This window comes from Telmatherina bonti (genome assembly GCF_933228915.1).
Source record: "Telmatherina bonti genome assembly, chromosome: 4".
NCBI classification, from domain to species: Eukaryota; Metazoa; Chordata; class Actinopteri; order Atheriniformes; family Telmatherinidae; genus Telmatherina; species Telmatherina bonti.
In genome coordinates, this window is record NC_136622.1 from 31,288,472 (window position 1) to 31,314,858 (window position 26,387).

The following is a 26,387-nucleotide window of genomic DNA, read 5'->3' on the forward strand; positions in this document are numbered from 1 at the left end:
ACAACTGAGCCATTTTCTTTTTTTTATAGAAAAGGGGAAAAAAGAGGTAATATATATTCTTCCAGAGTAGATTGTAGCTTTTGTTTATTACAGAGTGGAGAGGAAAGGTTTATTCTTATTGTAAACCACCTGGTTGGTCAGCCATTAAGAATGAGATGGTAAATTTCTTACATCCCTGAGCCATAAAATAATGTAATAATTGAATTTTTTTTTTTTATTATTGAACTCTTCAACAATATGTAAATAAATAAATAAATAAAATTAATTGCATACATATACCATTTATTACTGTGGTGTGGATTTTTTGTGTGTTTAAGGCATCCACTAAGGGACAGAAGACAAAGAAGATGGTTTTACCAGAAAGTGATAGTAATGCAGTAGGTCAGTTTGGGACATCAACCTTTCAACCCACCCTGTTCATTCAGCAGCACAACTTCATCCAGTTCAGCTTCATTTGTACAACCCCAATTCACGAAACATCATCTCAGGCCACTTTACAAACAAATCACTTTGAGCCAATTCATTGTGATCCAATCAATATTAATGACATTTAATTAATAGAAACCAATGGATTTTTATCTAATATAGACTTTGATTTAATCACCTTTAATCTTTTTCCACATCGACATCCTGTGGAAAATGAACGACACATATAAGTGTGCTGCAATCACATGGAAACTTATTTACTGCAGGTCAATAATGTACTTCTAAAGTATGTTACTATATATCTCTCTCCGTATTTGCAAGCACTTGTTTTGTTCCAGTGGTCTTCACCAGACATAAAGACTTTCTCCCAGGACTCCTCATATCCTTGCAGAGTTGTGCAATCTCTGCCCGACTCTGGACACATGCACTTTGACACCATCAGTTGCAAGTTATTGGTAGACTGAAGAAATAATTCAGCTCCAGGAGACTTTTTCCTATCAAATGGTCTTTACAGCTCATCCTCGAACAACCTTAAAGCTGACATGTTTTTACCTTTAAGGTGGAATTGTGAAAATGTAATTTTCTACACCATCTCGATCTAAAAACACTGCTAGCTTGCTCAAATCTGTAAATAAAACCTCTTTTTAATGTTGCCGTAACAGTATACCTAACAAAGCATTAACACAGGTGTGTCCAGCTCCGGTCCTCAAGGTCCACAATCCTGCAGGTTTTCCATGTATCCCTGCTCCAACACACCTGGCTCAAATATATTATATTAAATATTCTGTCATACACATGATTAAAAAACTTGGGGGACCATGATCAGTGTAGTGTTGGCTTTTTATTCTTCATGACAGGTCAGTGAAGGTCAACTTTCACACAAAAAGTCAAGGGTCATTAAAACGTGTTAACAGGAGTGTGTGCATGACATTTCTACATAAATTTACACAGAATGCATTCACATAAATACAGTTAAAGTATACAGTGGGAATTCAAATTAAACACATCTGCACAGAGTGAATTAAATAGGTTAAGAAATCAATTTACATCCTTCACAGTAATATAACATTTAGTTAAAGCATTTTCACTTTTGCTTTACCTTTCAACCTCTGGCAAGTCAAACTTTACATTACCTCTACTTATAAGTCATGTCATACATTTCTTCATTTTTATACAATAATTTTCATCACAGTTCTTTTTTTTAAACAAATGGAAATGGAGAACAATAAATATCAGGGCAGATTAAAACTAGTAATCTCTTTATGTGAGACATACTTGCAAAAAAGTGAAAATGTTTTGCAAAAATGAAATATCACTTATCAGTGCCAAAACTGCTATTTGAGTCCCACCAAAAGCAGTTAAGACATGCCTTTAAATACAGAAAAAAAACTACAGTGAACAGTAGCCTCTGTTGTAATGAAAATGTAAAGACAATAGAAAAAAGGAAAGATGTGACTAAAACAAAGGCACAATGACTGAAGAAATTAGCAGGTTGTGGCTTCTAAAGGACCAATAATTAGTTACAACTGACTTGATTTTAGAAACTGATTGGAGTACACATTTTCTTGCATTTAAAATTATGATTATTATTATTATTATTATTTTTAAACAGACGCGTCCACATCTGACTGAAAGGACCATGATCATGCTCATCAGAAGACAGGTTGGGTAAAAAGGAATAAGAACATATTTAACATGATTCAAGCTGGAAGCTGCCCTCAAATCACAGCCCTGGTGTCACCCTACTTCAGTGCCCAGTAAAGCAGAATTAATAGACATACACTTGTTTTTTTTTTCTTCATTTTTTGTTGTGGAGGCCACACTAGGAGTTCTAACTTGCAAAGCAGGGTTATATTTGATTTGTCACCATCTATTAATCTATTCAGGGATTCAGGACATAACTCACTGATAGATGTGAAATATAGTGTCATTATGCTTGAAAATAAGGGGGATCATGTTTCTTTTGATTTTCTATGAGCTGCAAAATGAACATGAGCTCGTACTATCAGCGTTCCAAATGGAAAACAATGGATGATGTAGCGACTTTATACTGTGGTTGACACTACTTATGCACTAAATCTGGGTAACATACAACAGCATGAAAGTGAATTATTAAATATGTAGCATGAATAGAGCTGAGTAGCTGTTTAAAGGAGCATGAAAAGCAGAAGATAGTAATCAGAGAAGTGCACAGTACATGTTAGTGATAGTTAAAAAAAAAAATCAACTACTTGGATTTGTGATTGATATGAACGAGTGTCTTTAAATGTCTCAATTACCATGAAGAAACTTACTTTATCAGCCAACAAGATAACAGTTAGCACTCAGAAATTACTCCTCAAAGCTGCTTTTTTAATTAAAGATGTGAAATGGCTTTGTAAAGTAGCTGCAGCCAGCAGTCAAGATAAATCAGGAAAACCTCCCTCGAGCCTACAGCAGGAAGTAAATAGGCACTGTCCTGGCTTGGTCTGCATAGTTTGCAAAGTAAGACTCGGATGAACAGTTCCCCAAATTGTCTAACTGAACAAGTGGGAGTTGCCCTGAAGAAGTGAACTTATGGCTGATCTATTTCCACATCAAATGCCATTTTTCCTGACCTCTAGTTAAAGGGTGTAGCTGACAGGCCAAAGAGCTGGAAAAGTCACAGGACAGAAAAAAAAGGGCAGGCAACAGCACCTCTAGTAAAAGGAAAGAATTTAACAACAGCAAGCTCTACTTTGAAGAAGTAACTTTGCTAGTAGGTCTGCATTGTTCTATAAAAAAAACAACGAGCTGGGAGAGCTGTAACAGATAACCTAATGGCCTACCAACAACAAAAGATGCCAGACAAGTTTGACCAAGATCCCAGATTAAAGGCAAGAGTGTGAAGACGTGCAGCCTTCAGGACACGGATCACAAGCCTTGAATCAGTCAGAGGACCGTCAATACTGTACATGAAAGAGTCTTTCGTTTTGGAAGAAATACTGCAAATGGTTTACCACAACATCCAGCCTCCAACAACACAGTGGTCAAATACACAGAGATATGAGCAGCACATCTGTCTCTTCATCCTTCGCCAGGCTGCATGCAGGTTTCTCAACTCCAAGCAGAGAAGACCAAGAGGGTCGGATGAGAGATTTTTTTTTTTTTTTTAAATTACTTTTTCAGTCCATGGATCTGGTGAGCAGAGTGGGAAATGTAGCATCATATGAGGGAAGGAAGAGGGAGCCAGGGAGTCAACATGAAGACAGGTCCTTATGGAGAAGAAGGATTTTGGAGTAATGGTAGGAGTGTTTCAGCGCTACAGAAACAGGGCGAGACAAAGACAAAAGAAAACATTTAGTTCAACTTAACTTAACTTAAAAAAAAAAAAAAAAGTATCTGGAAAAGATGAGGGTAAATGATAAGGATAAACATTAAAAATGACAAATAAACAATACCTAAATCTGAGCAAAAACACTTCTGATCCTAAAAGAAATTGTAGTTCTATTCTATTCTACAGTCATTTAGCAGACACTTTAATGCAAAGCAACTTATTAGATATTTCACATTTAGCTGGATAAATATTTCCAATATAAAGTATAGATATGGTTAAAGTACTCCATATGAAACATGAATCTCCTGGATACTTCATCTGGGCTTTTTAGCGCCTGCGAGAGGATTTCGAGTGAGAGCTCCGGGCCCTGGAAGATGAAGCCTGGCCTCTACTATCAGAGTTCTTACTGATATTAATGTGCAACTCTTCTGTGGTTCTGTGTGAGGAGGCAGATGGTCTACCTCTAGACTCTCTGTAGACCCCTGGCTTACCAGGTGGGTTGTGAACAGAGAGGGATTTTGAGTTTGACTGGGAGGTGACTGAGTTTGACTGGTACGTGTAGCTGCATGCAGCAGATGTTTGGACAGATTTCGACCTGTGAGTCGGCTGTTTCCTCCTGACAGAAGGGTCTAGCTGCGGTTTTTGATCAGGCCGCTGCGGACTTTCACCCCATGCTTTAGATGTGTTAGGACACACACGCATAGCTTTGGAAGAGGTTAGGTTATCAGGAGATGAGGGAAAAGAAGATTTATGCCTGCTGGAAGAGGCAGACCCAATACGAGCCTTGATGAAAGTGTCCTGCCACACAGGAACCGAAGCTCTCCGGCCGGACGCACCGCTTCTGTTTGTTTTTACTGTTAACTCACTGCTCAAAGAACTGCTGGAGTCATTACGTGTCAGAAAATATCCATGACTCGATTCTGCACTAAAAACATCAGTGACACTACGACTTCTAATGAAGGTAGCATCTCGTGGGAGACCCCTGCCTCTGCGAGAGCAGCTGCTGGTCTGAATGGAAGTCTCAGGACAATGAGAAGAAGAGGTTCTTACAGGGCTTGTGTGGAGACTTCGGGTTAGCGATCGTAAGTGCTGGGTGGCCATGGCTGGCACGCTGCTGCCCAGAACTGGGCTAGCTCGTGGACTGTTCCTTAGCTGAGGTCGAGCTGGGCTGCTTTTGGGGCTCCGAGGGGCCCGGCCTGACTTGGTGGCGAGCTCTTTAGCCCGGGAGCGGCGGGGACTGCTGTTCAAGCTGTGGGGAGACAGGGGGGCCTCCAGGTCCTCCAAGCGTTGAGTAAGAGCCAGTTTCTGCTGGATGGCCATACGCAGCAGAGAATTCAGCGTCTTCTTCTCATCCTCTGCAGCTGCGAGCTGCCTCTGCATCTCCTCCAGCTGGGTGACATACTGGTCACACCTGCGAGATGTGGACAACAAAAACAAGCGACATGCACAAGCAAAAGCATGTTGAATCACGAAGCCAAATCCAAACAAAACACATGCTGAACATGACATATATATTTATTACTTCTACTACGGTGGAGGCCATGTATTTATTTAGTGGTGTTGGTCTGTCTGTCTGAAGGCAACATAACTTAAAGTTATGTTTTTAGGAACTCTTATAAATATAAGGAACAAGTTATACTTTTAGGGGGTGATCTGAATCACCATCTAGATCCAGTATTTTTTTAAGGATTCTTTACTATAAGTAGATATGGATCATTTTGCCATTACAGTTAACAATCTAACTCAAAAGTAATTCCCACAATCACTGGCAAAAATAAAATATTAGTTAATTATATGGAGGAACAAAATATTACTTAAAAATACTAATAATATCAATGACCTGCAAGAAGTTCATAACCTAGAAAATGCTTTTAAGAAAATAATTAGCAGATGAATGCATAGATGATATGTTTGTAATGGATGGAATTACTTTTAATCTAAAAATAGATGATCATTGCAAATAGATAAATATGGACTTCATGTCTCTTTCATCAGGCCACACTTAAGGGTAAACTTTGGTTCTTGCTTTTCCCATTAACGGAGGTTCCTACCAATCTCCTTTATAGGTGTAATCTCTGGCAATTTATACTCATCAAAAGTTATTCATGGTTTTTTTTTTCATTTGTTTGTTTGCTTTGTAATATTTATAAATTCAATAAAAAGATGACCAAAAATAAAATACAGAAAGACTTACACACTGGAGTTGCTAACTTGGGCAAATCGTGGCACCCATGAGAAAGAGTAGTGCTAATTGAGGCAGTCTCAAACAAACAGACATGACGAGCAGCAGCCTGTAGATGCTTTTCAACCAAGATTTAAAAAGAAAGTATTGAGTTAACTGGGACAACTCATCGCTTCCACCAGTGTCATTAGACTTAACTATATCACCTTGGACTTTTTAAATATCTAACAGGTTTTAGCCTAAATAGCTAAAAGCCATAAAAATCAGCACAAGAATTCACTCCAGGTTTAAAGTAAGAATAAGGGGGAAAAAAATGATATTCCTTTAAAAAAAAAAAAAAAAAAGTAGCTTGGGCAGATTACTGCTACCACCACATGTAACACCAATGTTTTTTTGTTGTTTTTTTTTGCCATTTTGTTTCCTCAATGCTATATCTTTTTTTAATTCTAATTTTATGCTACTATTAAACATATGCAGACACATTTTTAATTAGACTTACTTTTAACTATGCAACCACGGGATGTCATTATATTTTTTGTCCATGTAATACATCATTGGATGTTAATGTTTTTAGGTCTACCTGTCTAGGGACAAAAGATGGAAATCAATCACTGGTTATAATTTTGCATATTTATGTGTGAAATGTCCGTTAATATGCCTGGTCTCTACTTTTAAATAAATATATTGAAATACTAATATTAGCTTTGAAGCTTTTGGGTTTGTACTCTCCACATGATGGCGCCACTGATCTATAATCAAAGACCTTCTTTAAAGCTTTAATCTTTCGCTGGTTGGACCAGACAGCAATAGTCCTTACACACTGTCTGCTCTGAAATCCTCCTTAGGGATAATCAAATGCCAGCTCCTAACTGTCTGCAAGGACCTAGACAGTCTAATGCAGCTTCAAGAAACTTCTCAGGGGTGAGAAGTAAGTAATCAATAATGATCATAATAGCAAAAATAACAATACAAGCATTTCAGCAGTCTGTCAAAAACAAAAACTCCACCCGGTCCATATACACTGTGAACATTTATCAGTGTCAACTTATGATAAGAAGAGATCAGATATCTATACGTTAACTTTTGGTATGTTTCCACTGATCGAACCTCTTTCTAATGTCTTATTTTTCTCATGCAAACAGACTTCTTCTTCCTTAAGGTGACCAGACTTGATGGGACAAATCTGTCTTTGCCTCCTCCCCCCTTTCAGCACAGGGTAGAGCATGTGGTTTGTAATCTTCACGTGAACCAGTGGATTGTCCGAAAGCGCAATGAACATGCTAAGCTTATTACATGAGTGATAGAGAAACAAGTACCTCAACAAGCACCATTACTAAGCATTAAGAAAACTCACACAGGGGCTTAGACAATCAGAGCTAAAGGAAAATGCCATGTCACAGAAATTATTGGATCCTTTTTTTTGCAAAACAGTAGATGTTTTCTTTCCTAAGATGCTCGTTTGATTTAAAAAAAAAAAAAAAAAAAAAAAAAAAAGTGTACAAAAGATCTTACCGACTGGCAAACATGACCCTGAGTGAAGAGAAGGTGGCGGCGTCCTCTTTCAGGGCTTTCAGCTCATTCCGGAGTTTCATCATGGTCTCCGACACCATGCTTTTTTCCGTCTCATACTTGGTTTTCAAATTAGACAACGCCAACTCAGCAGTCTGCAATGACCAAAAGCATCATGTGATTCAGAGCGAGAATTCAAAGGCATAATAACATCTTGCATGATGCAAAAGAAAACGTGAATGCATTGGAACATCAACAATCTGTATCAGTAGGGAGAAGATCAATGGAAACGCCTGGGACCAGATAATAAAGATGACACTATCCCCTGTGTTCTTACTTTAATAGTTTATCTCAAACAAACTGAGTTCTGAGCAAAGTCAATTCAACTACTGTAATTCTTTTTGTATATCTCCTACTCAACTCCTACAATCAGTTAACAGTCTCACATGTAAATACTGTGATCACATCAGAGCCAAAGACACAGAAGTAAGAGTTTCAGCAATCATCCTTGAGAGGAGGAACCACTATAAGCAAGAGGTCAAATAGATCACCTTGGGTGTGTGTGTTTGGATGTGTTTGCATGAGTGACTGACAGCTAAGGGAATGACAGAAACAGGTCATGCAGTGCTCGACGTATCTCAGAGGGGAGGGGAAAGAAGTGTTCAGCCTCTGGAGAGTGTGAAATCACTGCATAGTCAAGGTGTAGGGCTATGCAAGTAAAAAAGTACTGTCTAGACAATATGCTGATGAGACAGGTCAACCATTCTGCCATGATAAAACCTAAAAATCTGCTGTTTTGGTTTATCAGAATATAGCTTGTGATAAGGCATGTAAAACAAACATGGAAGTTTTATGTAATTAATATCCAGACCTGTGCACAGAGGTGCTTCAAATGGTATAATTAAAATGAACTTAATTGGGGCACTTGCAATTTAAACTGCTTGAGCTACTTTCACTACAACATTAAAAGCAGAAAAGTGGTTCATTTAAACAGGGTAACTGTTTAAAGGTTATCACATCTCTCTCAGATCCAAGTCGCTTTGGAGAAAAGCATCTGCTAAATGACTGTAAAATTTAAAAAAGAAAAAAATTAGGATTTCCATGTGGGAAGACTACATCCAAAGAAAGTCCTTGGCAGTCAGGTAGATTAGAATAAACCAAATATGATTATAAACTGTATGCTAATATGATAAATGGATTTAGTAAAATGCTATACAGTTTTTCACAGGATCTGAGAAGTGATGCGGATTTTGCTGAGAGGTCACTTTCCCAAATATCAAATGAATGATAAAAAAAACCAAAACAAAACAAAAAAAACATAAATCAATGGCTGAATGGGTGGAATGTCCTGCATGTTCTTTCACTCTTCTATTTATTACCACGACTTTTTATATTTCTATATGTTTATAATTTTATATGTTTATATTTATTTTACCTCTGTTTTTTTATACCTTTATACTTTTGATATCTTAGACTTTTGTTGCACTTTATGACGGGTTTGCACATTTTCAATTTTGTTGTAATCATGCAATGACAATAAAGACATTCAACAATTAAATAGCACACTAAGTTAGAATGGTGTGATAAAGACAGCTGTTGGGCTTCTCCAACTCACGACTCACAGTCACAAGAAAGTTGCAGAGATTAAATAAAACTAATACAGGTTTGACATGCATAATTTGAGTCTCTTTATTCAAAGTGAAACCTCACAGTCACAGTGCTGTTTTTGTAATGAGCTATGAATGAGCCAATCAGAGTAAAGAATTCTACATCAAGGAATTTACTACAACATGAAGTTTTACTGCATAGTTAACTACATAATGTAGTCTTACCTGCTTGTTAGCCTTGAGCACAGTTCTCAGGGTAGCAATCTGCTCTCTCTTAGTGCTAAGAAGAGACTTAAGTTTCAGAACTTCCTCCAACAGGCTTTCAGCATCCCGCTCTGACTCTCCACTACTGTTCAGCCCCGAGTAAGGCATCGCACCCCTCTGACGACAGAGGTCAACAGCCACCTGACAGAAAGCAAAAGGCAGTTAGTGATAAACATGAGTTTTAACTCAAATTTCTGAGGCTTGGAAAAGTTTACCTCAGTACTATAACAATGCTTTCATATACCTCATTTCAGCATTATCAGTGACACCATATTAAACTGGTCTGAAATGGATTATGCAACTTTCTGACTATAAAACTCTGTGTTCCTCACTCTATTAATGGTATAGTGACGTTTGATGAGTGTCTTTTTGGAGTGGTCATTGCCCTGAGCCACCCAGTGAGAAACTGTACATTACAGCCATCATTCACTATATGCACTGCATCACAGCTAGGATGCAAGATGGATCCCAAATTAGCTGTTGTTAAGAGAAGCATCACTAAGTAAATATGCCAAACTTCAGTAGTGCCTCTTTAAAAGTGTTCAAAGTCTACTGAATTTTTTTTGCTAAAAGTAGAATTAATCAACAGTGAAGCAATTTTTTCTGCACCATAATGAGCATTTAAAGGAATAAAACCACATTGTTCCACGATTTCAGACGATTACTCAAAGGACCGTGTGTTCTGAAAGCCAGCACTCAACTTTGACCCCTGATAAGCCAATCCATTCAAAACCAGCACTAATGCACGTGTCAGCACAGACCTACAGCATGCGCTGGATTTGTGCAGACGAGGGAGTTACTCAAGAATATTAGCAGTCTAAGCAGACTGTTAGGATCAGCGAAAACTTGGTGAGAGAAGAATGCATTTACCTGGACAGGAGACCAACTTTCAGCTTCTATGTCAATTTAGAACATTTCTATTTCACTTTTCAGTTCCTAATCTATTAAATATCACTGGAGTACCACTCTAATGTAGAGCTAAAGTGGAGTTGGGGCATGCTCCCTCTCTGTAGCAGTATTTCTCAGACATAAAGAAAACCCTTCTTACCCGGAGGTGTTTGATCTGGCAGCGGATGACCGCTACCAAGTTGCGAACATTGGAAGGGTCCCTAAAATCCAGGGTGGGGGATCCAGGGCAAGTAGGCGAGTCTCCACTGGTCCCGGCACTATCCACCTCTCCCATAAACTGCAACGCTGCTGCTTTGGAAATGAACATCTCGTTGCTTCGAGGCTTCTTCTGGGCGCTGTGTTGAGGAAACGCATGGTGCGCCCTTCGCGCACTGCTTGCCCTGGCGCCATCACGGTAATAGTCTAGGGTGACCCGTTTGGGCGTCAGGTTGTTGCACACGCAGATGTGATGGTAGAGGTTGGACAACTCCTCAGAGAAGGCCAGCAGCTCTTCTTGAGCAACACTCAAGTGCCCTTCAGAATCGGTTGCCACTCTCCGTGTTGCTCCGATCTCCTTCTCCAAGTCAGTGATGCGCTCTTGATCTTGCTTGCTGGACTTGATGCACTGGCGGATCTTGTCAGCCAGCTCCTGAGCCTCTGCCCTCCAACGATCCTTCTCCTGCTTGTATCTTTGCTCCAGTGTGTTGTAACGAGTTCCTGCTTGCGACAGCTCATCGCGCAGCTTCAGAAGCTCTTCACTTGCTGCTCGCATTCGAGCTTCCAGCACTTCCTTACTCTTGCTGTCTACCTCATAGTCAAAGACGCCGTCAACTCCAGTTTCTCCCTCGTTATCTTCCCCGTCTTCTGCCTCTTGGTTTTGATGCCGACTATTATGCACGGCCTCTAGCTGCTGCGTGAGAGAGCCAACTTTATCTTCTTTCTGACTAAGAGCCTGCTTGGACATTACCAACTGCATCTGGAGCTCCTCTACCTTGCTGACCAGACTGGATTTCTCTCGTTCTGCCTGCAAATAAACATACAAACAAAACTTGAAATATGTGTAATCATCATTTTAATTCCAAATCAGACAGCTAGATCAATACTGGTTATTCATTCTGGTAAATGAAAGGGCACATCCTGACCATCTGTGACATATTTCTCTCCTCACTGCTTTGCTCATGATGCATTTTTAATGTAACCTCATTCACTTCACAGTCAAAACATCTGTTAGGCAGGAGCTTCCAAACCCAACCCCCAACTAAAGTGTATCATAAATAATATATTTCCTTCAGACAAAGACGAATAACAGATCAAGTCATTCCTTATTTTCCAAAGTACTATTTGAGCATGAGGCTGTGACATTCAATCAGGGTCTGACTAGCTTGTTTAGTGAAAAGGTATTCGTGTGACTTCTTCACCAAGACAAAGAGGATGTGGTTTAGAGGAGGAAGTGGCAGGCTTCCAGTTCATAGCTTAGTCACACAGACTTCATTGTATAACAACCTCTTCACTTAAGGCAACAAGGGGTGACAGTACTTAAGTTTACCCCATATAAATCAAATGCGCTCACCTAAAAATAAAAAGTGCTGCAAACCTAAAGAAGTGTTTGGCTTTAATAGAAGTGCAATGGAGTAGACAATACATTTTATAGAAAGGCCAATGGGTGATCATTAATTCATTTTAATCTCATGTGCTTTTAAAAATTCATACTGAAAAGCTGTGGGACATCAACCCAAGGTAAATGACACTGTTGTGATGGTGTTATTTTCAGTAAATACTTCTAAATGCCAAGTGAAATAACTTGAAACTTCAAGTTTATGGACTCATTGCAAAACAGAATTTTACTGTAAAGCAATCCATAAACATAATCAAGTATCCACTTTCTCACAGATTGTCGCCTTCTTTTCATAAATATTATTCACATGATACAGATGTGAAACCTTTAGTTGTCACCCGGTCAGTCAAAATGCCCGATAAAAGTATTAGAAAATACAGCCATAAAGTTAATATAACAATATTTGCTTATGTTGACATCATTCTCTACATCCCACATGCATGATAGGTTTGGTTTTTTTTGCCCACCTGTAGGAGTTGCTGCTTTAACTTCTGACTGTCTGAAAAGTGCAGCTCACTCAGCAGATCCGACACCAGTCCGGAGGCTGGAGCACGCATGAAAACATCACTGTTGCGTGGAGTGGAGTAGCGATTGATGAGGCCATTGCTTTTGGAACCATCCGAGTGAGGCGGGTGAGCAGAACCATCCTGACTCTCTCCCTCACCCTCTCCACCACGACCCTCCTCCTGACTGTCATCCAGCTGCTCCAAGTGGAGCTCCAGGTTCCCCACAGAATCAAAGGGGTTAAGGGTCAAGGCAGAAAGTTCTCGCCGCAGACTGTTCTTCTGCTCCCGCTCCTCCTTCAGGGCTTCAAGGGCCTCATCCAGTTGTCTCTCAGCGATCTCCCTCAGCCTTGCAGCTTCCTCCAGCTGTGCTCGTAGCTCCTCCTGTTCTTCATTTTTTTGGGTCACTTCAAGCTTTATTGTTTCAAACTCAACCTGAAACATAAATAAAAGAAAAAGCACATAATAGGTTTTGACAGATGTTTATGTTCTTCTTCTATGGGTTTACAATCTAACCCAGATATGCAGACATAGCAAACACTATCTGCAATCAAAGCCAGAATTTTTTACCTGCTGAATGATTATTTCTGGTCTGATGTTTCAAAGTTTCACAAACTCTAAGTATAAATCAACTAAGATAAATATAATGCTGAATGTCAAATGCTAATCCTGGAGATTAGCATTTGCTGAAACTACCACACAACTGGTTCTCAGTAATTTAAAAGTCATGTGTAAAGTGGTAGTTAGTATCAGCTCACACACTGGCTCTACAAATGTGCTTCACAAATTTAAACAACTTAACAGGAGTGTGATCGAAATGAAGGTTAAGCTACAGCCATCAACATATCCAAATGACAAAATATCAAGAGGTTTAACAGCTGGTGTGTTTCCATCATAAGACAGTCTTTAGTTTATCTAAAGTAAACTGACAAGGCGCATTCATATCAACAAACGTCAGCTACATTTAGAAACAGCCACAATCCTATCTCAGTTGGGTAAACACTTCAAATCTTCAAATAATGGCTTGTTTCCACATAACCAATGGATTATGCTACCTAGTGTTCAATGTAGGAAAGGCACTTTTCTTTTTTTTTTGACTGATTAACGTCACTTCATCGGCGGGAGAGATGAGTTTTATGTACGTTTTTATGGAATATTCAAATATTACTTTAAAAAAAAAAACTTTTAATACAAGTATGTAAACACAAAAGTATGTGAAAATTAAGACTGAATAACCTTGATAATTAATATTATAAAATAGCATACTTTCTGTATTAAATTGTTTGCATGGGAGTTCTGAAATCCCTGAAAGTTGCTAAAAGACTAAAAGCTCAGGCAACTAGCAAGTTGTCAAAGTGCTGCTCGCATTTATCTTTCCTACATTTCTTCACCTTTCTCTCTGGATTTGTTGACACACAATTGTTTCTTTAGCTTGGATTAACTAGCCTTATGGGTAAGCAAAACCAGAAGGGAACAAATGAAGCAGACATTTGTACAACAATTTACTATACTCATCTGTGAGAGCTACTTATGTCCTATAAATAAAATTTAGCAAGCAACTTCACTGTCTTCTCTATTTAAAAGTGGCCAATCTGCATTTAGTTGTGATGATTTATAATAAAAAACATTATGGAAATGAGAGATTTTCATTCCTGTAACACAAAGATTTTGCAACAGCAAAACAGCAATGGAGTTTTAACAACTACTTATGTACTTGTGATTTACAAAAAAAAGTATGTGAGCACAAAACTAGTTAGTAACATACAGTCACTTGTATGATTAATTTTATGCATGCTACATATCAATATAAAAAAATTATAGTTAGGGAGTTACCATAGTTCCATATTTGATTCAGCCAGGTGACAACTAACCTGGTTTTCCTTGAGCACTGACACTTGCTTTTGTAAAGATATGTTCTCTTCTTCCAGCTCACTGTTGTCCTGCAACTGGCGAATCTCTCGTACTTTGTATTCCTTCATTTCATCCCTCATATGGCCCTTCTCTGCTTCCAGACAGTCACATTCCTGTGGAACACAATCCACAATCATGTCACTGCAAAACACAAAACTTTAAAGTATACATTTCTCAAAACACATATTTTAGAAAAACGGCTCCAGTCGATATGTTGATTAAGAATTAATCTAGTAAACTGGAGATTAAAAGTATCCGTTTACATGTGTACTTAGCAAGTATGCCGTACCTTCTTAAGCTGGGTGGATAGTACACCAAGTCTATCGATCTCTGCGTGGGCGTTGCTTAGAGCAAGACGTGTTTGTTTGAGCTCTGCCTGAACTTCCTCAATGCGGGTTGCCATGGCAGCCTCTTTACTGGCAGTCTCCTGCAGGAGGTTCTCCTCCCGGCACTCTCCATCAGCAGCTGCACGCTTCTGGCTGCTCACAGTATCTGCAAAAGCCTTTAGATACAAACAAAATGAGGTAAGAAAAAAGCAACACACATGACAGAAATCAGGATACCACAGTGTAAAAAACATTTACAGAGCTGGGAGTGTGTATCATATTAAAAAAACATTAAATTTGATGAAGTAGGAGATATAGATTCCATCTACAAAAATCGGCTGAGACCTGATTAAAAAAAAATATGAAGGGAAATAGCTGATATGGCTGAGTGAACTTAGACCTTAACAGCTTTTTCCACCCCATTTCACATCCTGTATGTCTTTCCGCCATGATAATATAGCCCTAATACATAACATACAACACCAAAACCCATTTTCCACAGCTTGCCATAATGACACATTTTGCATCAATGCTTTGCTGCTTTAATAACTTTCAAACATGCTCAAATGAGCAACGTGTTATGGTTATATAATGATGCTAATTTACAACACAAGCTCCCTCTGCTTTGTTTAAACTCTGCCAGAGGCTTGATGGGTGACTATCCAAGGAATGAGATTTAAGCAGATTATCCAAAAAAAAAGACTTAAATTCTGTACCACTATGCCCCTTCTGACATAAGGAGCTTTGCTAGATATGTAGTTATGAAACATCATAAACCTAACGAGTTCTTATAGATTTTATTCCAAATTTTGGTCACTGCCTGTAGGCAGGATTTTAAATTTGCATGTTTGTTTTCTTTTTTGATCTAAAACTGACAGATGAAACAATTGCAAAAACCAAATATCTGTCTGCATGATGGGATTACCTTCTTACATAAAGAAGTTCTAAAAAGCTTTTTCCAGCTACTTCAAGCCCCATCTGGTGCATCTTTGACAAAGTTTACATCAGGGGAAAATATTAATCTCCTCATAAAACAGTCATTTTTCACCATATCTTTGCAAATATTGAAGAAAAAAAAAAAAAAAAGTTATCCAAAAATTAACTAAAGAAATCATCAACTGAATTCTCTGCAAATTTCACTTTGACATTGAGCGAGTAGCAAATTATGTTTCACAATGTTCATCTAGATAAAGTATTTAGTAAATTAAACTAGATTTAATAGCTGCATAAGTGAAAGGCGTGGATTAACTGATAATCTGAGATTTCAAATATTGCTGTAATCTTTTAATCTAGACTACCTAAAGCTAACCTCATTCAGTCCTCAAAGCTGTACTGTTAAGTATCATAGCAACTTTAAGAAAGAAATTCCTCTAAGTTGGAAACAATAAGCAATCTGTCAATATTTCTCAGGGTAAAAAAAAGGGACTTGTGATCATATGTCTTGTTATTGACAGCTATCAGAAGTCCACAACTCAAACAGAGCTATTAATGTGGCAGCAAGAGTGAAGAATGACCATAATGCAAAGAAGGGATGTGCAGTCAAATTCCTATCATAGTTCAGAGATAACGAGTTTAGTCTTTTAAAGAGTGGAGTCTTTGTAGGATATAAAATTACACTGCAAGGCAGCTGCTTAGCTGTAGGTCCAAATAAAATGCATAAGGAAGGCTGTCTCATCATACTTTATGAAATTAAAGAGTTTTAAAACACTATTAGCACATGAAAATAAGTGATTCTACTGGCCTATTGTGTCATTTCACAGCAATAATAAGGTATCATCAATTATTTATATCCATCATATTTTGAAATCAACATTGTTGACATTACTCCCCTTTTGTCAGAGATTAAAAAAAAAAAACAACAGGACATCATGTAATCCTCTATTTATCCTTGACCAAGTGACACTAATCAAAATATTATTTCAGCAGCGCTTGTTGCAATAAATAACATATTAAATAATAAATGTATATTGGGAAAACATAGATAATCAAGAAGGGGTGGGTTACTGGAATATTGAAACTTAGAAGCTCATGAGGAAGATTGCTATTCAAGCCGACACACACACAAACACTGCATATTATATGCCCTGAGCATAAGGTGTTTCTACCTCTTTGAGCTGCTGAAGCTCCATTTTCAGGGTTTCATGGTCTTCCTCCAGTTGCGTGTGTTTCATCTTGAGGGCAGAACTTTCCTCTAACACCACCAGGCCATAGCGGGCTGCTTGTTGCTTTTCCTCTGTGGCCTCCTGGAGCTCCAAAGTCAGCCTCATCACCTCAGCTTTCAAGTCTCTGTTGCCCATCTCGGCTTCTCCTTCTTCTTCCGCTGTTGCATCTGCTGGGTCTGGCTCAGCCTCCATCTTCTTTGCCAGTCAGTGCTCTGAGTAATAGGCTTCCCTCACTCATCCACCATTATTAAGCCACACTACAAAAGGCAAAACAAGGAGAAGATCATTACATTAGAGAAGGTGATTGCACAAACTGCTTATAACTATGGCCAGAGCTAAGAGGTTTTGTATAAATAATAAAGCAGCATTAACTGAGCAAACTATAAATATTAAGAATGGAATTGGTAGGACTGGGAAATGTGTTAAGCTCAAAAGGCCAAACAGTCTCCTAACTAAGAAAGCCTTAATATAATCTAATGTTGCAATGAAAAATTGTGTGAAAACCATCATACAATGATAACTCTGCTCATTATCAGGTAGAAGGAATATTTTGGGCCTAAAATCAGCACGTGGCAACTCATCTGATGTAAAGTATGGTACTTAAAGCTCAACAGGAATGATTCCTGAAACCCAAACAAGTATTGTAAACACAAAGTGACGTTCAACAGGACACACTTTGATGCCCAGTGTTACTGATGCAATCTACACCACAGCCGGTCTGACGATTCTCCCCCATTTCTTCGTGTCCTCTTGTGTGACCGAAGATGGAAACATCAGCTGCCGGTTGTCCGGTGCCAAACGGTGTAGGTGGTTAGTCATCCCAAATGCATCCTATTTCTCCAGCTCATTACACACCTGATAACAACACCGGCTTGTGCTCTGTAAATTAAATATGCCTTATTTATTAAATAATCTTTTATCTCGAAGATAAGTAATATGACAGAGATAAGAAACCGAAAACGACACCGAACAGGAAACAGGACACGATCAAACTGCTAGCATCAGTAGCTTAGCTTGACATTGATGCACATACAGAATCAGACCACAATGCTAACTTATTAACCAAAACTGCATTTTAGCAGTCTAGCCTCTTGGTTTTATCATTCCCTATATTAACATAGTCTTACCTGGATAAACACCACATAAATTAACTCTTGTTCTAACGTCATTTAAATCCCACGAGACAAGCTAATTAGCTGGACAGTCAGCCATCATTAGCCAAACTACGAACTCACCCGGTGTTTTATCTCAAAGATGGAGCTCGCCGGTTTCCACCGAACACTAACTTTGCACCTCCCCAGAAACTGTCAAGAACAGCTAACTTCCAATCACGTTAGCAACCAATGGTACCAGCCCAGGTTAGCGAGCAGCGTCTTCCCGTCCCTTCCTCCCACCTGCGTCTCTGGTTTCTCAGCAGGGTTGAGTGTCAAATGCGCGCCGAGTCCGTGAAGGCACCATCACTCCCTCTAGCTTAACAATAGGGCAATGCACCTACTCCAAGCTTCTTTCTCTCTCCCAATAATCGCCCATATTAGAGTAATTATATAATTTAACTAAAAAATAAAATAGATACAAACAAATACAAAACTAGAAAAAGATTTGTTATCATAGACTGTATATAGAGATGGCTGTAGCCTCCATGACGTCATCCATAGTTTTCTGAAGAGCTGATTCGAAGCTCGGCAGGAGGTTTCTACCGTCGCCATCTTGGCAGGGGCATGCGTGTTGTCTCGCCCGGAAAATACAAATATGGGCAAAAAGGTAGAGCTGATTGGTTGACTGTGAGCGTCATGGTGGATGATTGACATCGCGGGAACTCCGAGCTTTCTGTAGCTAAGAGCTAACCCATAGCTAACAGGAGCTAACCAGCTTAAGGAGGTAAGCGGGCTAAAGCTAAGTCACGTTGTTAACCTGCGTGCTTCTGACTTGAAGCGTGAGATCGATACCTGCCAATCAAAAGGACACGCCCCTATAATTGCCGAACTTCGAGATTAAATTACTTTTAAACGGGCAAGTTAAAAAAAAAAAATCACTCCCCCCACAGTTGTCATGAAGGTAAACCTGACCTATTAAACCTAAGATTGATGGTTGAACTAGGCTGTAAATATGTTTATTTCTGCTGTGAAGTTGGTCTTTTTAACATGGGAGTCTATGGGGATTTGCTCTGTTTTGCAGCCAGCCCCTAGCGGATGAGGAGGGAACTGCAGATTTATGCACTTCGCATAGGCTTCACTTTTTACCCATAGACATCGTATATACGTTACATATGTACGATGTCTGTGCATTTTACCGCCGAAGGCTCCGTCCATCTTTCAAAGACGGAGTTTATTATCCAAATAAACTTCCGCTTGTGCTTTCCTTAACTTCCGGTGTACTTCCGGGTTTGTTTACTAGCATGCCGTTTTTCCTTTTAATAGTTTTCAAGCACAATGAAGGTCGTTACGTGGAATATAAACGGCATTAGGACCTTCAAAGGCGGCATAAAAAAGGCTCTTGATTCACTGGACGCAGATATAGTCTGTGTTCAGGAGACTAAAGTGACAAGTAAGTGTTTCACAACAGGAGCTCTGAAAGCGCGGGAGCTGTCAATGTGATGTCTGAACAGTGTTATGAAAAGAACAAAAAATTAAACCTGTATTTATCTTATTCAGGAGACCTGCTCGATGAAAGAACAGCAATTGTTGATGGTTACAACTCCTATTTCAGCTACAGTCGTGCACGCAGCGGCTATTCAGGTTCATTACCTTGTTATAATTCCTTTCTACACCCCCCCTCTCCCCTACCGATCTTTAAAATAATCTTTCATTGCTTTATATTAATTGTATTGAGCAATTCTGGTCAAAGGGCAATTATCTTTCATAAGAAAACCAATATTTATCTGATTCTTTTTACTGATGACCAGCAACCCTGTATCCACTGTAGTCCATGTGCTCAGCTGCACATTAACACTTGTTTACACCTCATTTTTGTTGTGCACAGGAGTTGCTACTTACTGTAAGGACAGTGCCACCCCCTTTGCTGCTGAGGAGGGTCTCACAGGTCTGCTGACCAGCCATGAAGGTGCTGTTGGATCCTACGGGGACCACACTGACTTTTCAACTGAAGAGCTGCAGCTTTTGGACAGTGAAGGGCGAGCTGTCATCACACAGCATAAAACCATGTAAAAAAAACCCCAAAAAAACCCATATATATATATATATATATTCTGCAAAGCATCTTGTGTAATACATGAAGTATTTGTTTCTGTTTGTGTTCATCATGTGATGACTTGATAATTTGGGGTTAAATAACTTTTTTTCTGTCAAAAGCAAGAAAACCATTTTTATGTTACTATAGATAACACAGTAGTAAGAGTATTTCTTTTTGCTGAAAACTGACTTTCTTAATGTTCTGACTTTTGTTTATCCTTTACAGGTGTGAAGGTGAAGAGTTAACCATTACTGTAATTAACGTATATTGTCCACGGGCTGACCCTGAAAAACCAGAGCGAAAGCAGTTCAAACTTCAGTTCTACCAGTTGCTTCAGTGTCGCGCTCAAGCAATACTGAAAGATGGGAGGTGAGTGTGTAAGCACAGGTGTATCCTGCCTTTACCACAACTGTTTCATTAGTCTCATGAAAGTGTCCGAATTTATAAGAAGTTCACATTTTGATGGTGTATGGTTGTTAAACGCTTAAACAAATACACATGTACATTCTGAAAAGATTGATAATTATTTATACGTTTGTGAAGTTTTGAGGTTTAAAAAAATGCTTTCTCAGATTTGCTGGTGTTGAAATAAATCACATTTTTTAAATCACGTATGTGCATGCTCCTGTTTGCTCCCTTTTTTAAAAATTAGGCTGGTTAAGTTTATTGTCTTTTCTGTTCTGTTTTCCAGCCATGTTATTGTTTTAGGAGACGTAAATACATCTCATCGGCCGATAGACCACTGCGATCCCAATGACATTGTAAGTAAAAGGCTGGAATACTGTAATCCCTTTTTCACTAACCCACTTGTTGATCAGAAATTTAATGTAATTTTGTTCTGTTTTAAATATTCTGTTCAACACAAAACACAAAGTTGAAAGGAGCTGTTGCGCATCTTTATCATGTAACAAGCTGTTATTTGCATGTTGGTAGATTTAGATTAATAAATAGACTCCCACACTTTGTCTGCTTTGTAAATACTCCAAACACTGTAATGCGTTTGTTAGTATTGATCTCATTGCACAGACTAATTGGCACAATAAAATGTGTTAATTAAACACTGTGTGATCCACACAGTTATAACAGTACCTGCTTTAGCATCATTAAATTAAATGACTTGACTCTGGTATAAATTTTCCCAAGAAAACACATTGCATGTTTATCCAAATGCAAAGTTTTATGTAAAAGAAGAAGATAAACAGATTCTGTGTGTTCCTGCATACATGTTCAAGCAGTAAAACCACTTTTTCTACCACCACTCAGGATGATTTTGATGAAAACCCTGGAAGGAAATGGCTGAACACCTTTCTGTACAGCGTTACACCACAGGAGGACCACAGTGAGGAGGAACCTGGTAAAGAACTGGAGGTAACGGATTCCAACAACACTGGAAAATTTGTGGATACCTTTCGCTATTTCCACCCAACTCGTACAAACGCCTTCACATGCTGGTCCCTGGTCACTGGAGCAAGGCAGACAAACTACGGCACGCGCATTGACTACATATTTGCAGATTACCAGCTTGTCAAGGAGCAGTTTGTGGGAGCAGACATCATGCCAGAGGTGGAGGGATCAGACCACTGTCCTGTGTGGGGAAGGCTGAGCTGCTCCGTCCTTCCCAGCTCTAAGCCTCCCCCTCTCTGTACTCGCTACCTGCCAGAGTTTGCTGGCAAACAGCAGAAACTCTCACGCTTCCTTGTTAAGGTCGACCAAAAATCAGTCAAGCCTGAGCAGAAGAACAGCTTACCTGGATCTCAAGAAGAGGAGGAAAGGCGTGAGAATTTAAACCCATTTGGTGCTGAGAACATCTCCGGTAAAAAGCGTTTATCAGCATCAGACTTTGCTGCTCCAAAGGGGAAGAAGACTAAGACAGTAAATACCTCTTTAAAGCCTCAAGGCAACCTTCTTTCTTTTTTCAAACCCAAACTCACAAATGTTGAGCAGAGCAAAAAAGCACCTGGTGTGGATGATTGTACTTCATCACATAACACCCAAAAAGGGTCCACAGCTGGTGACTCTTGCCCTGTCACAGAAACAGCTCCTGCAGATACTGAGCTTGTTATTGATGGTTCATCTCGGCTGGGCTCCAGTAGCACCGCAGTGGAAACAGAGAAATCATCCAAAACAGAACATTCAGCCTCTCTGCCCAGCGTGGGACACTCAGATTTAAAGAAAGGGGCATCATTGGGGTTTTGGAAGTCAGTGCTTCGTGGTCCACCCCCACCCCCCAGCTGCAAGGTGCACGGGGAACCCTGTGTGCTTCGTACGGTAAAAAAAGATGGGCCCAACATGGGCAAACAGTTCTTTGTGTGTTCTCGTCCTCAGGGACATTCGTCCAACCCTGACGCTCGATGTAATTTCTTTGCGTGGGTTGAAAAGGGAAAATGAGCAGTTTCACTATCCTGACCTCAAGTTATTTTTATACATCTAACATGTCCTCTACCTGCACAACGCAGATGTTTACTCCTTTGTATGGATTTTTTTTCTTCACTAAATAATAATAAAGTAGTTTTCTATTTCGGACTTGGGTCTTGTTTGTTTCTTTTTCGCTTTATTTATTTCATGTTTGGACACATTTTCATCTTTTTCTATCATTTTACAGAATTCGTTCTTAATCAGTCCAATGATTAAGTCACTGTTAAGTTCATTGTAGATTAAAAAAGAAACAAACTGCATTTGCTTGCTATCCTGCTCTTGTTCTGTGTAAGGAGCATGAATCTGGCCTGATTTTTGTCTTTCTTTCACCCACAAGGTGGTAGTGTTGGTGAGCTGATGACAGACCTTCAGCTTAGAGGTTAAATAAAAAGCAACTTTTAACACTCGCACATTTTATACACATAATCAACTTCACAGCCACAATAATAATTTAGGCCATTATGTTGAATGTGACAGTTAATATATAGTTGTTTTTTTTGTTTTTTTCTCAGGCTTTGGCCTAGTTTACTATTGAAAGGCAGCTTCAGTATTCTAACAGGTACTTGTGGTTTAAAACAAACAAACAAACAAAAAGATAAAGGCTCCAAGTTTCCCAACATATAGAGCTAGGCAATGGCATTCAACACAGCAAAGTAGAATCTGCACGTGTCGCTGTCAGTGGAAAAATGAAAAAGTAGGGGGAGTGACTTTGTGACTAGGCAGGAAATTTTTGTTCTTACCTGCGAAACAGCTTCCCTCCTTCCTCTATTTTTTTTTCTTGTCTTAACAGATACAAATTTTATTGCACCTACTTCGTGATTAACCAGAAACAGATTTTGGAGGTGAAGTTTGAAAGTGTCCTTTTCCTGTTTGGACGGAAGACATAATTTGACTGACTGCTTTTAAAGAGGTAAGTACTGGCAGACAGCCTCGATGTCACTCCAAGTGAGCTTCATCACTGTCTGTGAGAAGCTCTTGGGGAAAAATAATGAGAATAAGAAGAAAAAGGACATGCATATAAAATTATGAAGTACTTCTGACAGAAATACTCATACAAGCAACTCTTCATTTATAAGGTCATTGCTTCACCATGTGCATTCAGGCTGACTGGTGGGCAAAATTCTCATCAGAGAAGTGAGAATAACTGGACTGAAAGTGGAGACTTGGCTTTTTTTTTTATAAAACTTCTTTCTTTTTTTTTTTTTTTTTACAACAAATAATCTTGTTCTTGTTTAACAATAACATTTTACATAAATGCTTAATTTGTTTTGTATAATTTTATTTTTTCAATCAGGGTCACTCAGTCTTTATATGAACATGTGAAAACCTCAACAAAACCTGTCAAAAGGATGGAAACCTTAGAGAAAGATTGAAAATATGTTGCTTTGTGATATTTAGCCCTTGTAAATAAAAACTGATCATTTAATAGGTTTTTTTTAAATAAAACTTGGCTAATTGTGTGCACTTGCACTAGATATAATCTTCAACTGAAAATGCAATTTCCACGAAGGGATTTGTGTCAGGGCAAGATAAAAAAGAAGGGTGTCTCTCTGGGTGTGCAGGCAGTGTCAATATCTCAGCTGAGCTGAACTTTATCAGCCAACTGAAGTGTTGTGTCTCTAGCACGAGTCATAATTACTAAACAGTTTTAGTTCCAAGTTTTGTGCAAGTTAGCAACACATAAAATATATCTGAAATATTTTTATTTTGCTTCATGTCTTGTCCTATAAGAATAAATGTGGAATTGTCTGAATAAATTTTATAGATCTTAAAGTGTGTGAGAACATTCAAAGTACTGATTTAATGCCTGTTCCCATATGACTTGTTTATCTGTGCTGTTGATCAGTTCTTATTGTTTATTTTGATTTGACCACGCACAACTCTTTAAGCACAATCACATGTGAGCAATCCTGAAAAAGCACTTATCTCCTAAGCTAATTAGCATCACTATGACTACCAGCAGGATGTAAACTGCCCACCTCAGACGACCTCCACTTCTCCCCTCCTCTCCGCTCCCATGGTCTATCCTCAGGTCTTTAGTCTGAAGCTGAAGCCCTTTTCATTGATGGGCTTCCGGGATTATCTGAAGCTTGAAGTACAGACTTACTCTGAACACTACAGGTTGTGCATTATCTCTTTATAGGTATTAGTGTTTGCACCATTTCAGTACAGACTCCTGGTGAGAGAGTATTCCTGCAGTAACTCCACCTGTGGCTGGTTTAACAAAGGGTTAAGTATGGGTGTTTCCATTTCCTGCTTGCTCTCCCTCCCAGCTTCTAATCCCTCTCACTCTCTCCTCTCTTCACTGCAAGGAGCTTTGGAGACTCCCAAGAACAGGACTATATATAAACATTGGCAGGGTCTGAAAATTGAGGGATTTATTACCATTGTTCATAAAAGGAACTTGGCCTCCTTGACCATTGGGGTAAGTTGCCGATGTGTGTCCTAAAGAATAATCCTTCTCATAAATGAAGAGGAAGAGGGAATATCTGTCAATACTATGCAGGTCTTGCGTCAGACAAAGCCATGTGGCGTGCACTGCTTGATAGTAAGGAACAGTATTGTTGACTCTGTTTTACTTCAAATACTGGATTTGTTTAAAACATGACGATTTAGGGTATTTAATGTAATATTTAAGTATTTTTGATGACACACTGAATGCTGGAAAGGGGTCATGTGGGGACAGATTGGGTGGATAAATGGATGGAAAGGGCAAAGCTACTCATTTCTTTTAATGACCATTTTCTCCTCTTTTTCCTGTTTAGAAAAGCTGCTTTTAAAGGTTATGATATGTCTAACAAGGAACTAGTTTAATGCAGACAGGTTTGTCTTGTTTTCTAACCCCCCCCCCCTTCCTTTAAAATGTGAAGCTTGGTTGAGCAGAGGGAATCCATCAAAAAAACTGTTCTTTCTGGAAAATTGTTGATTATAAATGACCCCTGACATTTAGTCCACGCTTTGTTAGTTGTATGTGTTGGTTGTGCGCCATGGGAAAGTTGTTGGGTATGCAGCTAAAGAAAGTTACTCTAACCACACTGGGCCTGAGGCCAGTATGCCGGGAAAGGTCTACTCTGTATTTAGGCTAAATACCCCCATTTACACTGGAGCCCTTTGTTTATTCCTTTTGCCCACTCTGTCAAGTGCCAAGTTGTATGGATTATTGTATGTCTGCAGGCCTACGGAGTATTCCAGTTTTGTGTGAAACTCTTAAGGAATGGCAAATTTGAGTGCAACAGAGTCCTTAGAGGTCAGATGTGAAAATCCTGAGAGCAGCTTGACCCATAGATAAGGGAAGTATCCCATGACCCATGTGGACAGAGCACAGACTCATTCCTCGTGTGTGTCCATGCCAGCTTTGTGTGGTCCGGCAGCAGCTTAAAACAACATAAGTCCTTGGGCAACATTTGTTAACATGAGCTTGTCCTGTCATACAATCTTTAGTTAGAAGTGTCACTTGCTGAGGAGCTTCAGGTCATGGCCCAACAAAGCGATCAGAAATTCATTTGTATTAATGAAAGAAGGAGGAGAACCATAAATAGATGAATAAATAAATGAATAAAATCTTGTTGACCTTGGTAAATGTTCAGTTAGCTATAAATAATTCTTCCATTTCACCATCGGGAGGCTGGCAATGTTTGCGTCATATTACTCCGGGTTTCTGGAAGGCGATGGCCCTGTCTCAGGTACAAATAACAAGTTTATTTATAAGCAGGGATTTGAACACCTGTACAAGTCTGTCACTGTTAAATTACCCTCCACTTATTGCTGTATAAACCAGAGCCAACACCTTATGCTATAAAAGCATTTCCGTTCTGCTTCCTGGAACATCCATTCTGAGATATTGTCCCAGTCCTAACAAGTTAAGACAGATCAGAGAAATATTATCCACACAGACAACATAAAATACAACCCGCAGTGGGACGATATATGGTCAGTTTACTCCTTTACAAAAAAAGAGGAAAAAGAAAGAAAGTAAGTTGTCGAGGTAACTTCAACAGCTGTGTTTGTGAAATATGAAAACCATCCCTGCTTTGGTCAAACCTTCTCTGTTAATTTAGTGAAAGTATTATAAATGAGACATCTGTTCCCCTCCCT

At 39.1% G+C, this 26,387-nt stretch overlaps 3 protein-coding genes across 6 annotated transcripts in view; 2 read left to right on the plus strand and 1 right to left on the minus strand.

The window, feature by feature from the left end:
* Positions 1 to 1,299: 1,299 nt before the first annotated feature.
* Positions 1,300 to 18,074, minus strand: LOC306755445 (protein bicaudal D homolog 2; the record flags this gene model as incomplete). Of its 4 annotated transcripts, none has more annotated exons than XM_079239826.1 (10): positions 17,924 to 18,074; positions 16,632 to 16,945; positions 14,490 to 14,702; positions 14,161 to 14,313; positions 12,254 to 12,724; positions 10,332 to 11,195; positions 9,245 to 9,424; positions 7,416 to 7,567; positions 4,772 to 5,132; positions 1,300 to 3,706 (listed from the first exon to the last, which is right to left on the minus strand). In XM_079239826.1, the coding sequence occupies exons 2-10, from the start codon at positions 16,878 to 16,880 to the stop codon at positions 3,701 to 3,703; spliced, it is 2,649 nt and encodes an 882-aa protein (XP_079095952.1). In that variant the 5' UTR covers positions 16,881 to 16,945; positions 17,924 to 18,074. The 4 variants fall into 4 exon arrangements, with proteins under 4 accessions (XP_079095952.1, XP_079095953.1, XP_079095954.1 ...); XM_079239827.1 differs by lacking the exon at positions 17,924 to 18,074 and adding an exon at positions 17,816 to 17,898; XM_079239828.1 differs by lacking the exon at positions 4,772 to 5,132.
* Positions 18,075 to 19,117: 1,043 nt separating this feature from the next.
* On the plus strand, positions 19,118 to 22,265 carry apex2 (APEX nuclease (apurinic/apyrimidinic endonuclease) 2; the record flags this gene model as incomplete). Its single annotated transcript, XM_079238836.1, has 6 exons — positions 19,118 to 19,232; positions 19,340 to 19,423; positions 19,668 to 19,848; positions 20,103 to 20,246; positions 20,569 to 20,638; positions 21,141 to 22,265. 6 exons carry the CDS (start codon positions 19,118 to 19,120, stop codon positions 22,263 to 22,265), a joined length of 1,719 nt encoding a protein of 572 aa, XP_079094962.1.
* A 2,329-nt stretch (positions 22,266 to 24,594) lies between these two features.
* LOC306755128 (sodium-coupled neutral amino acid transporter 3-like) overlaps positions 24,595 to 26,387 on the plus strand; it is a 10,963-nt gene continuing 9,170 nt past the window's right edge. The window contains exon 1 of the mRNA XM_079239399.1: positions 24,595 to 24,717. The gene's annotated coding sequence lies outside the window, so the exon portion shown is untranslated. The remainder of the gene's footprint in view (positions 24,718 to 26,387) is intronic.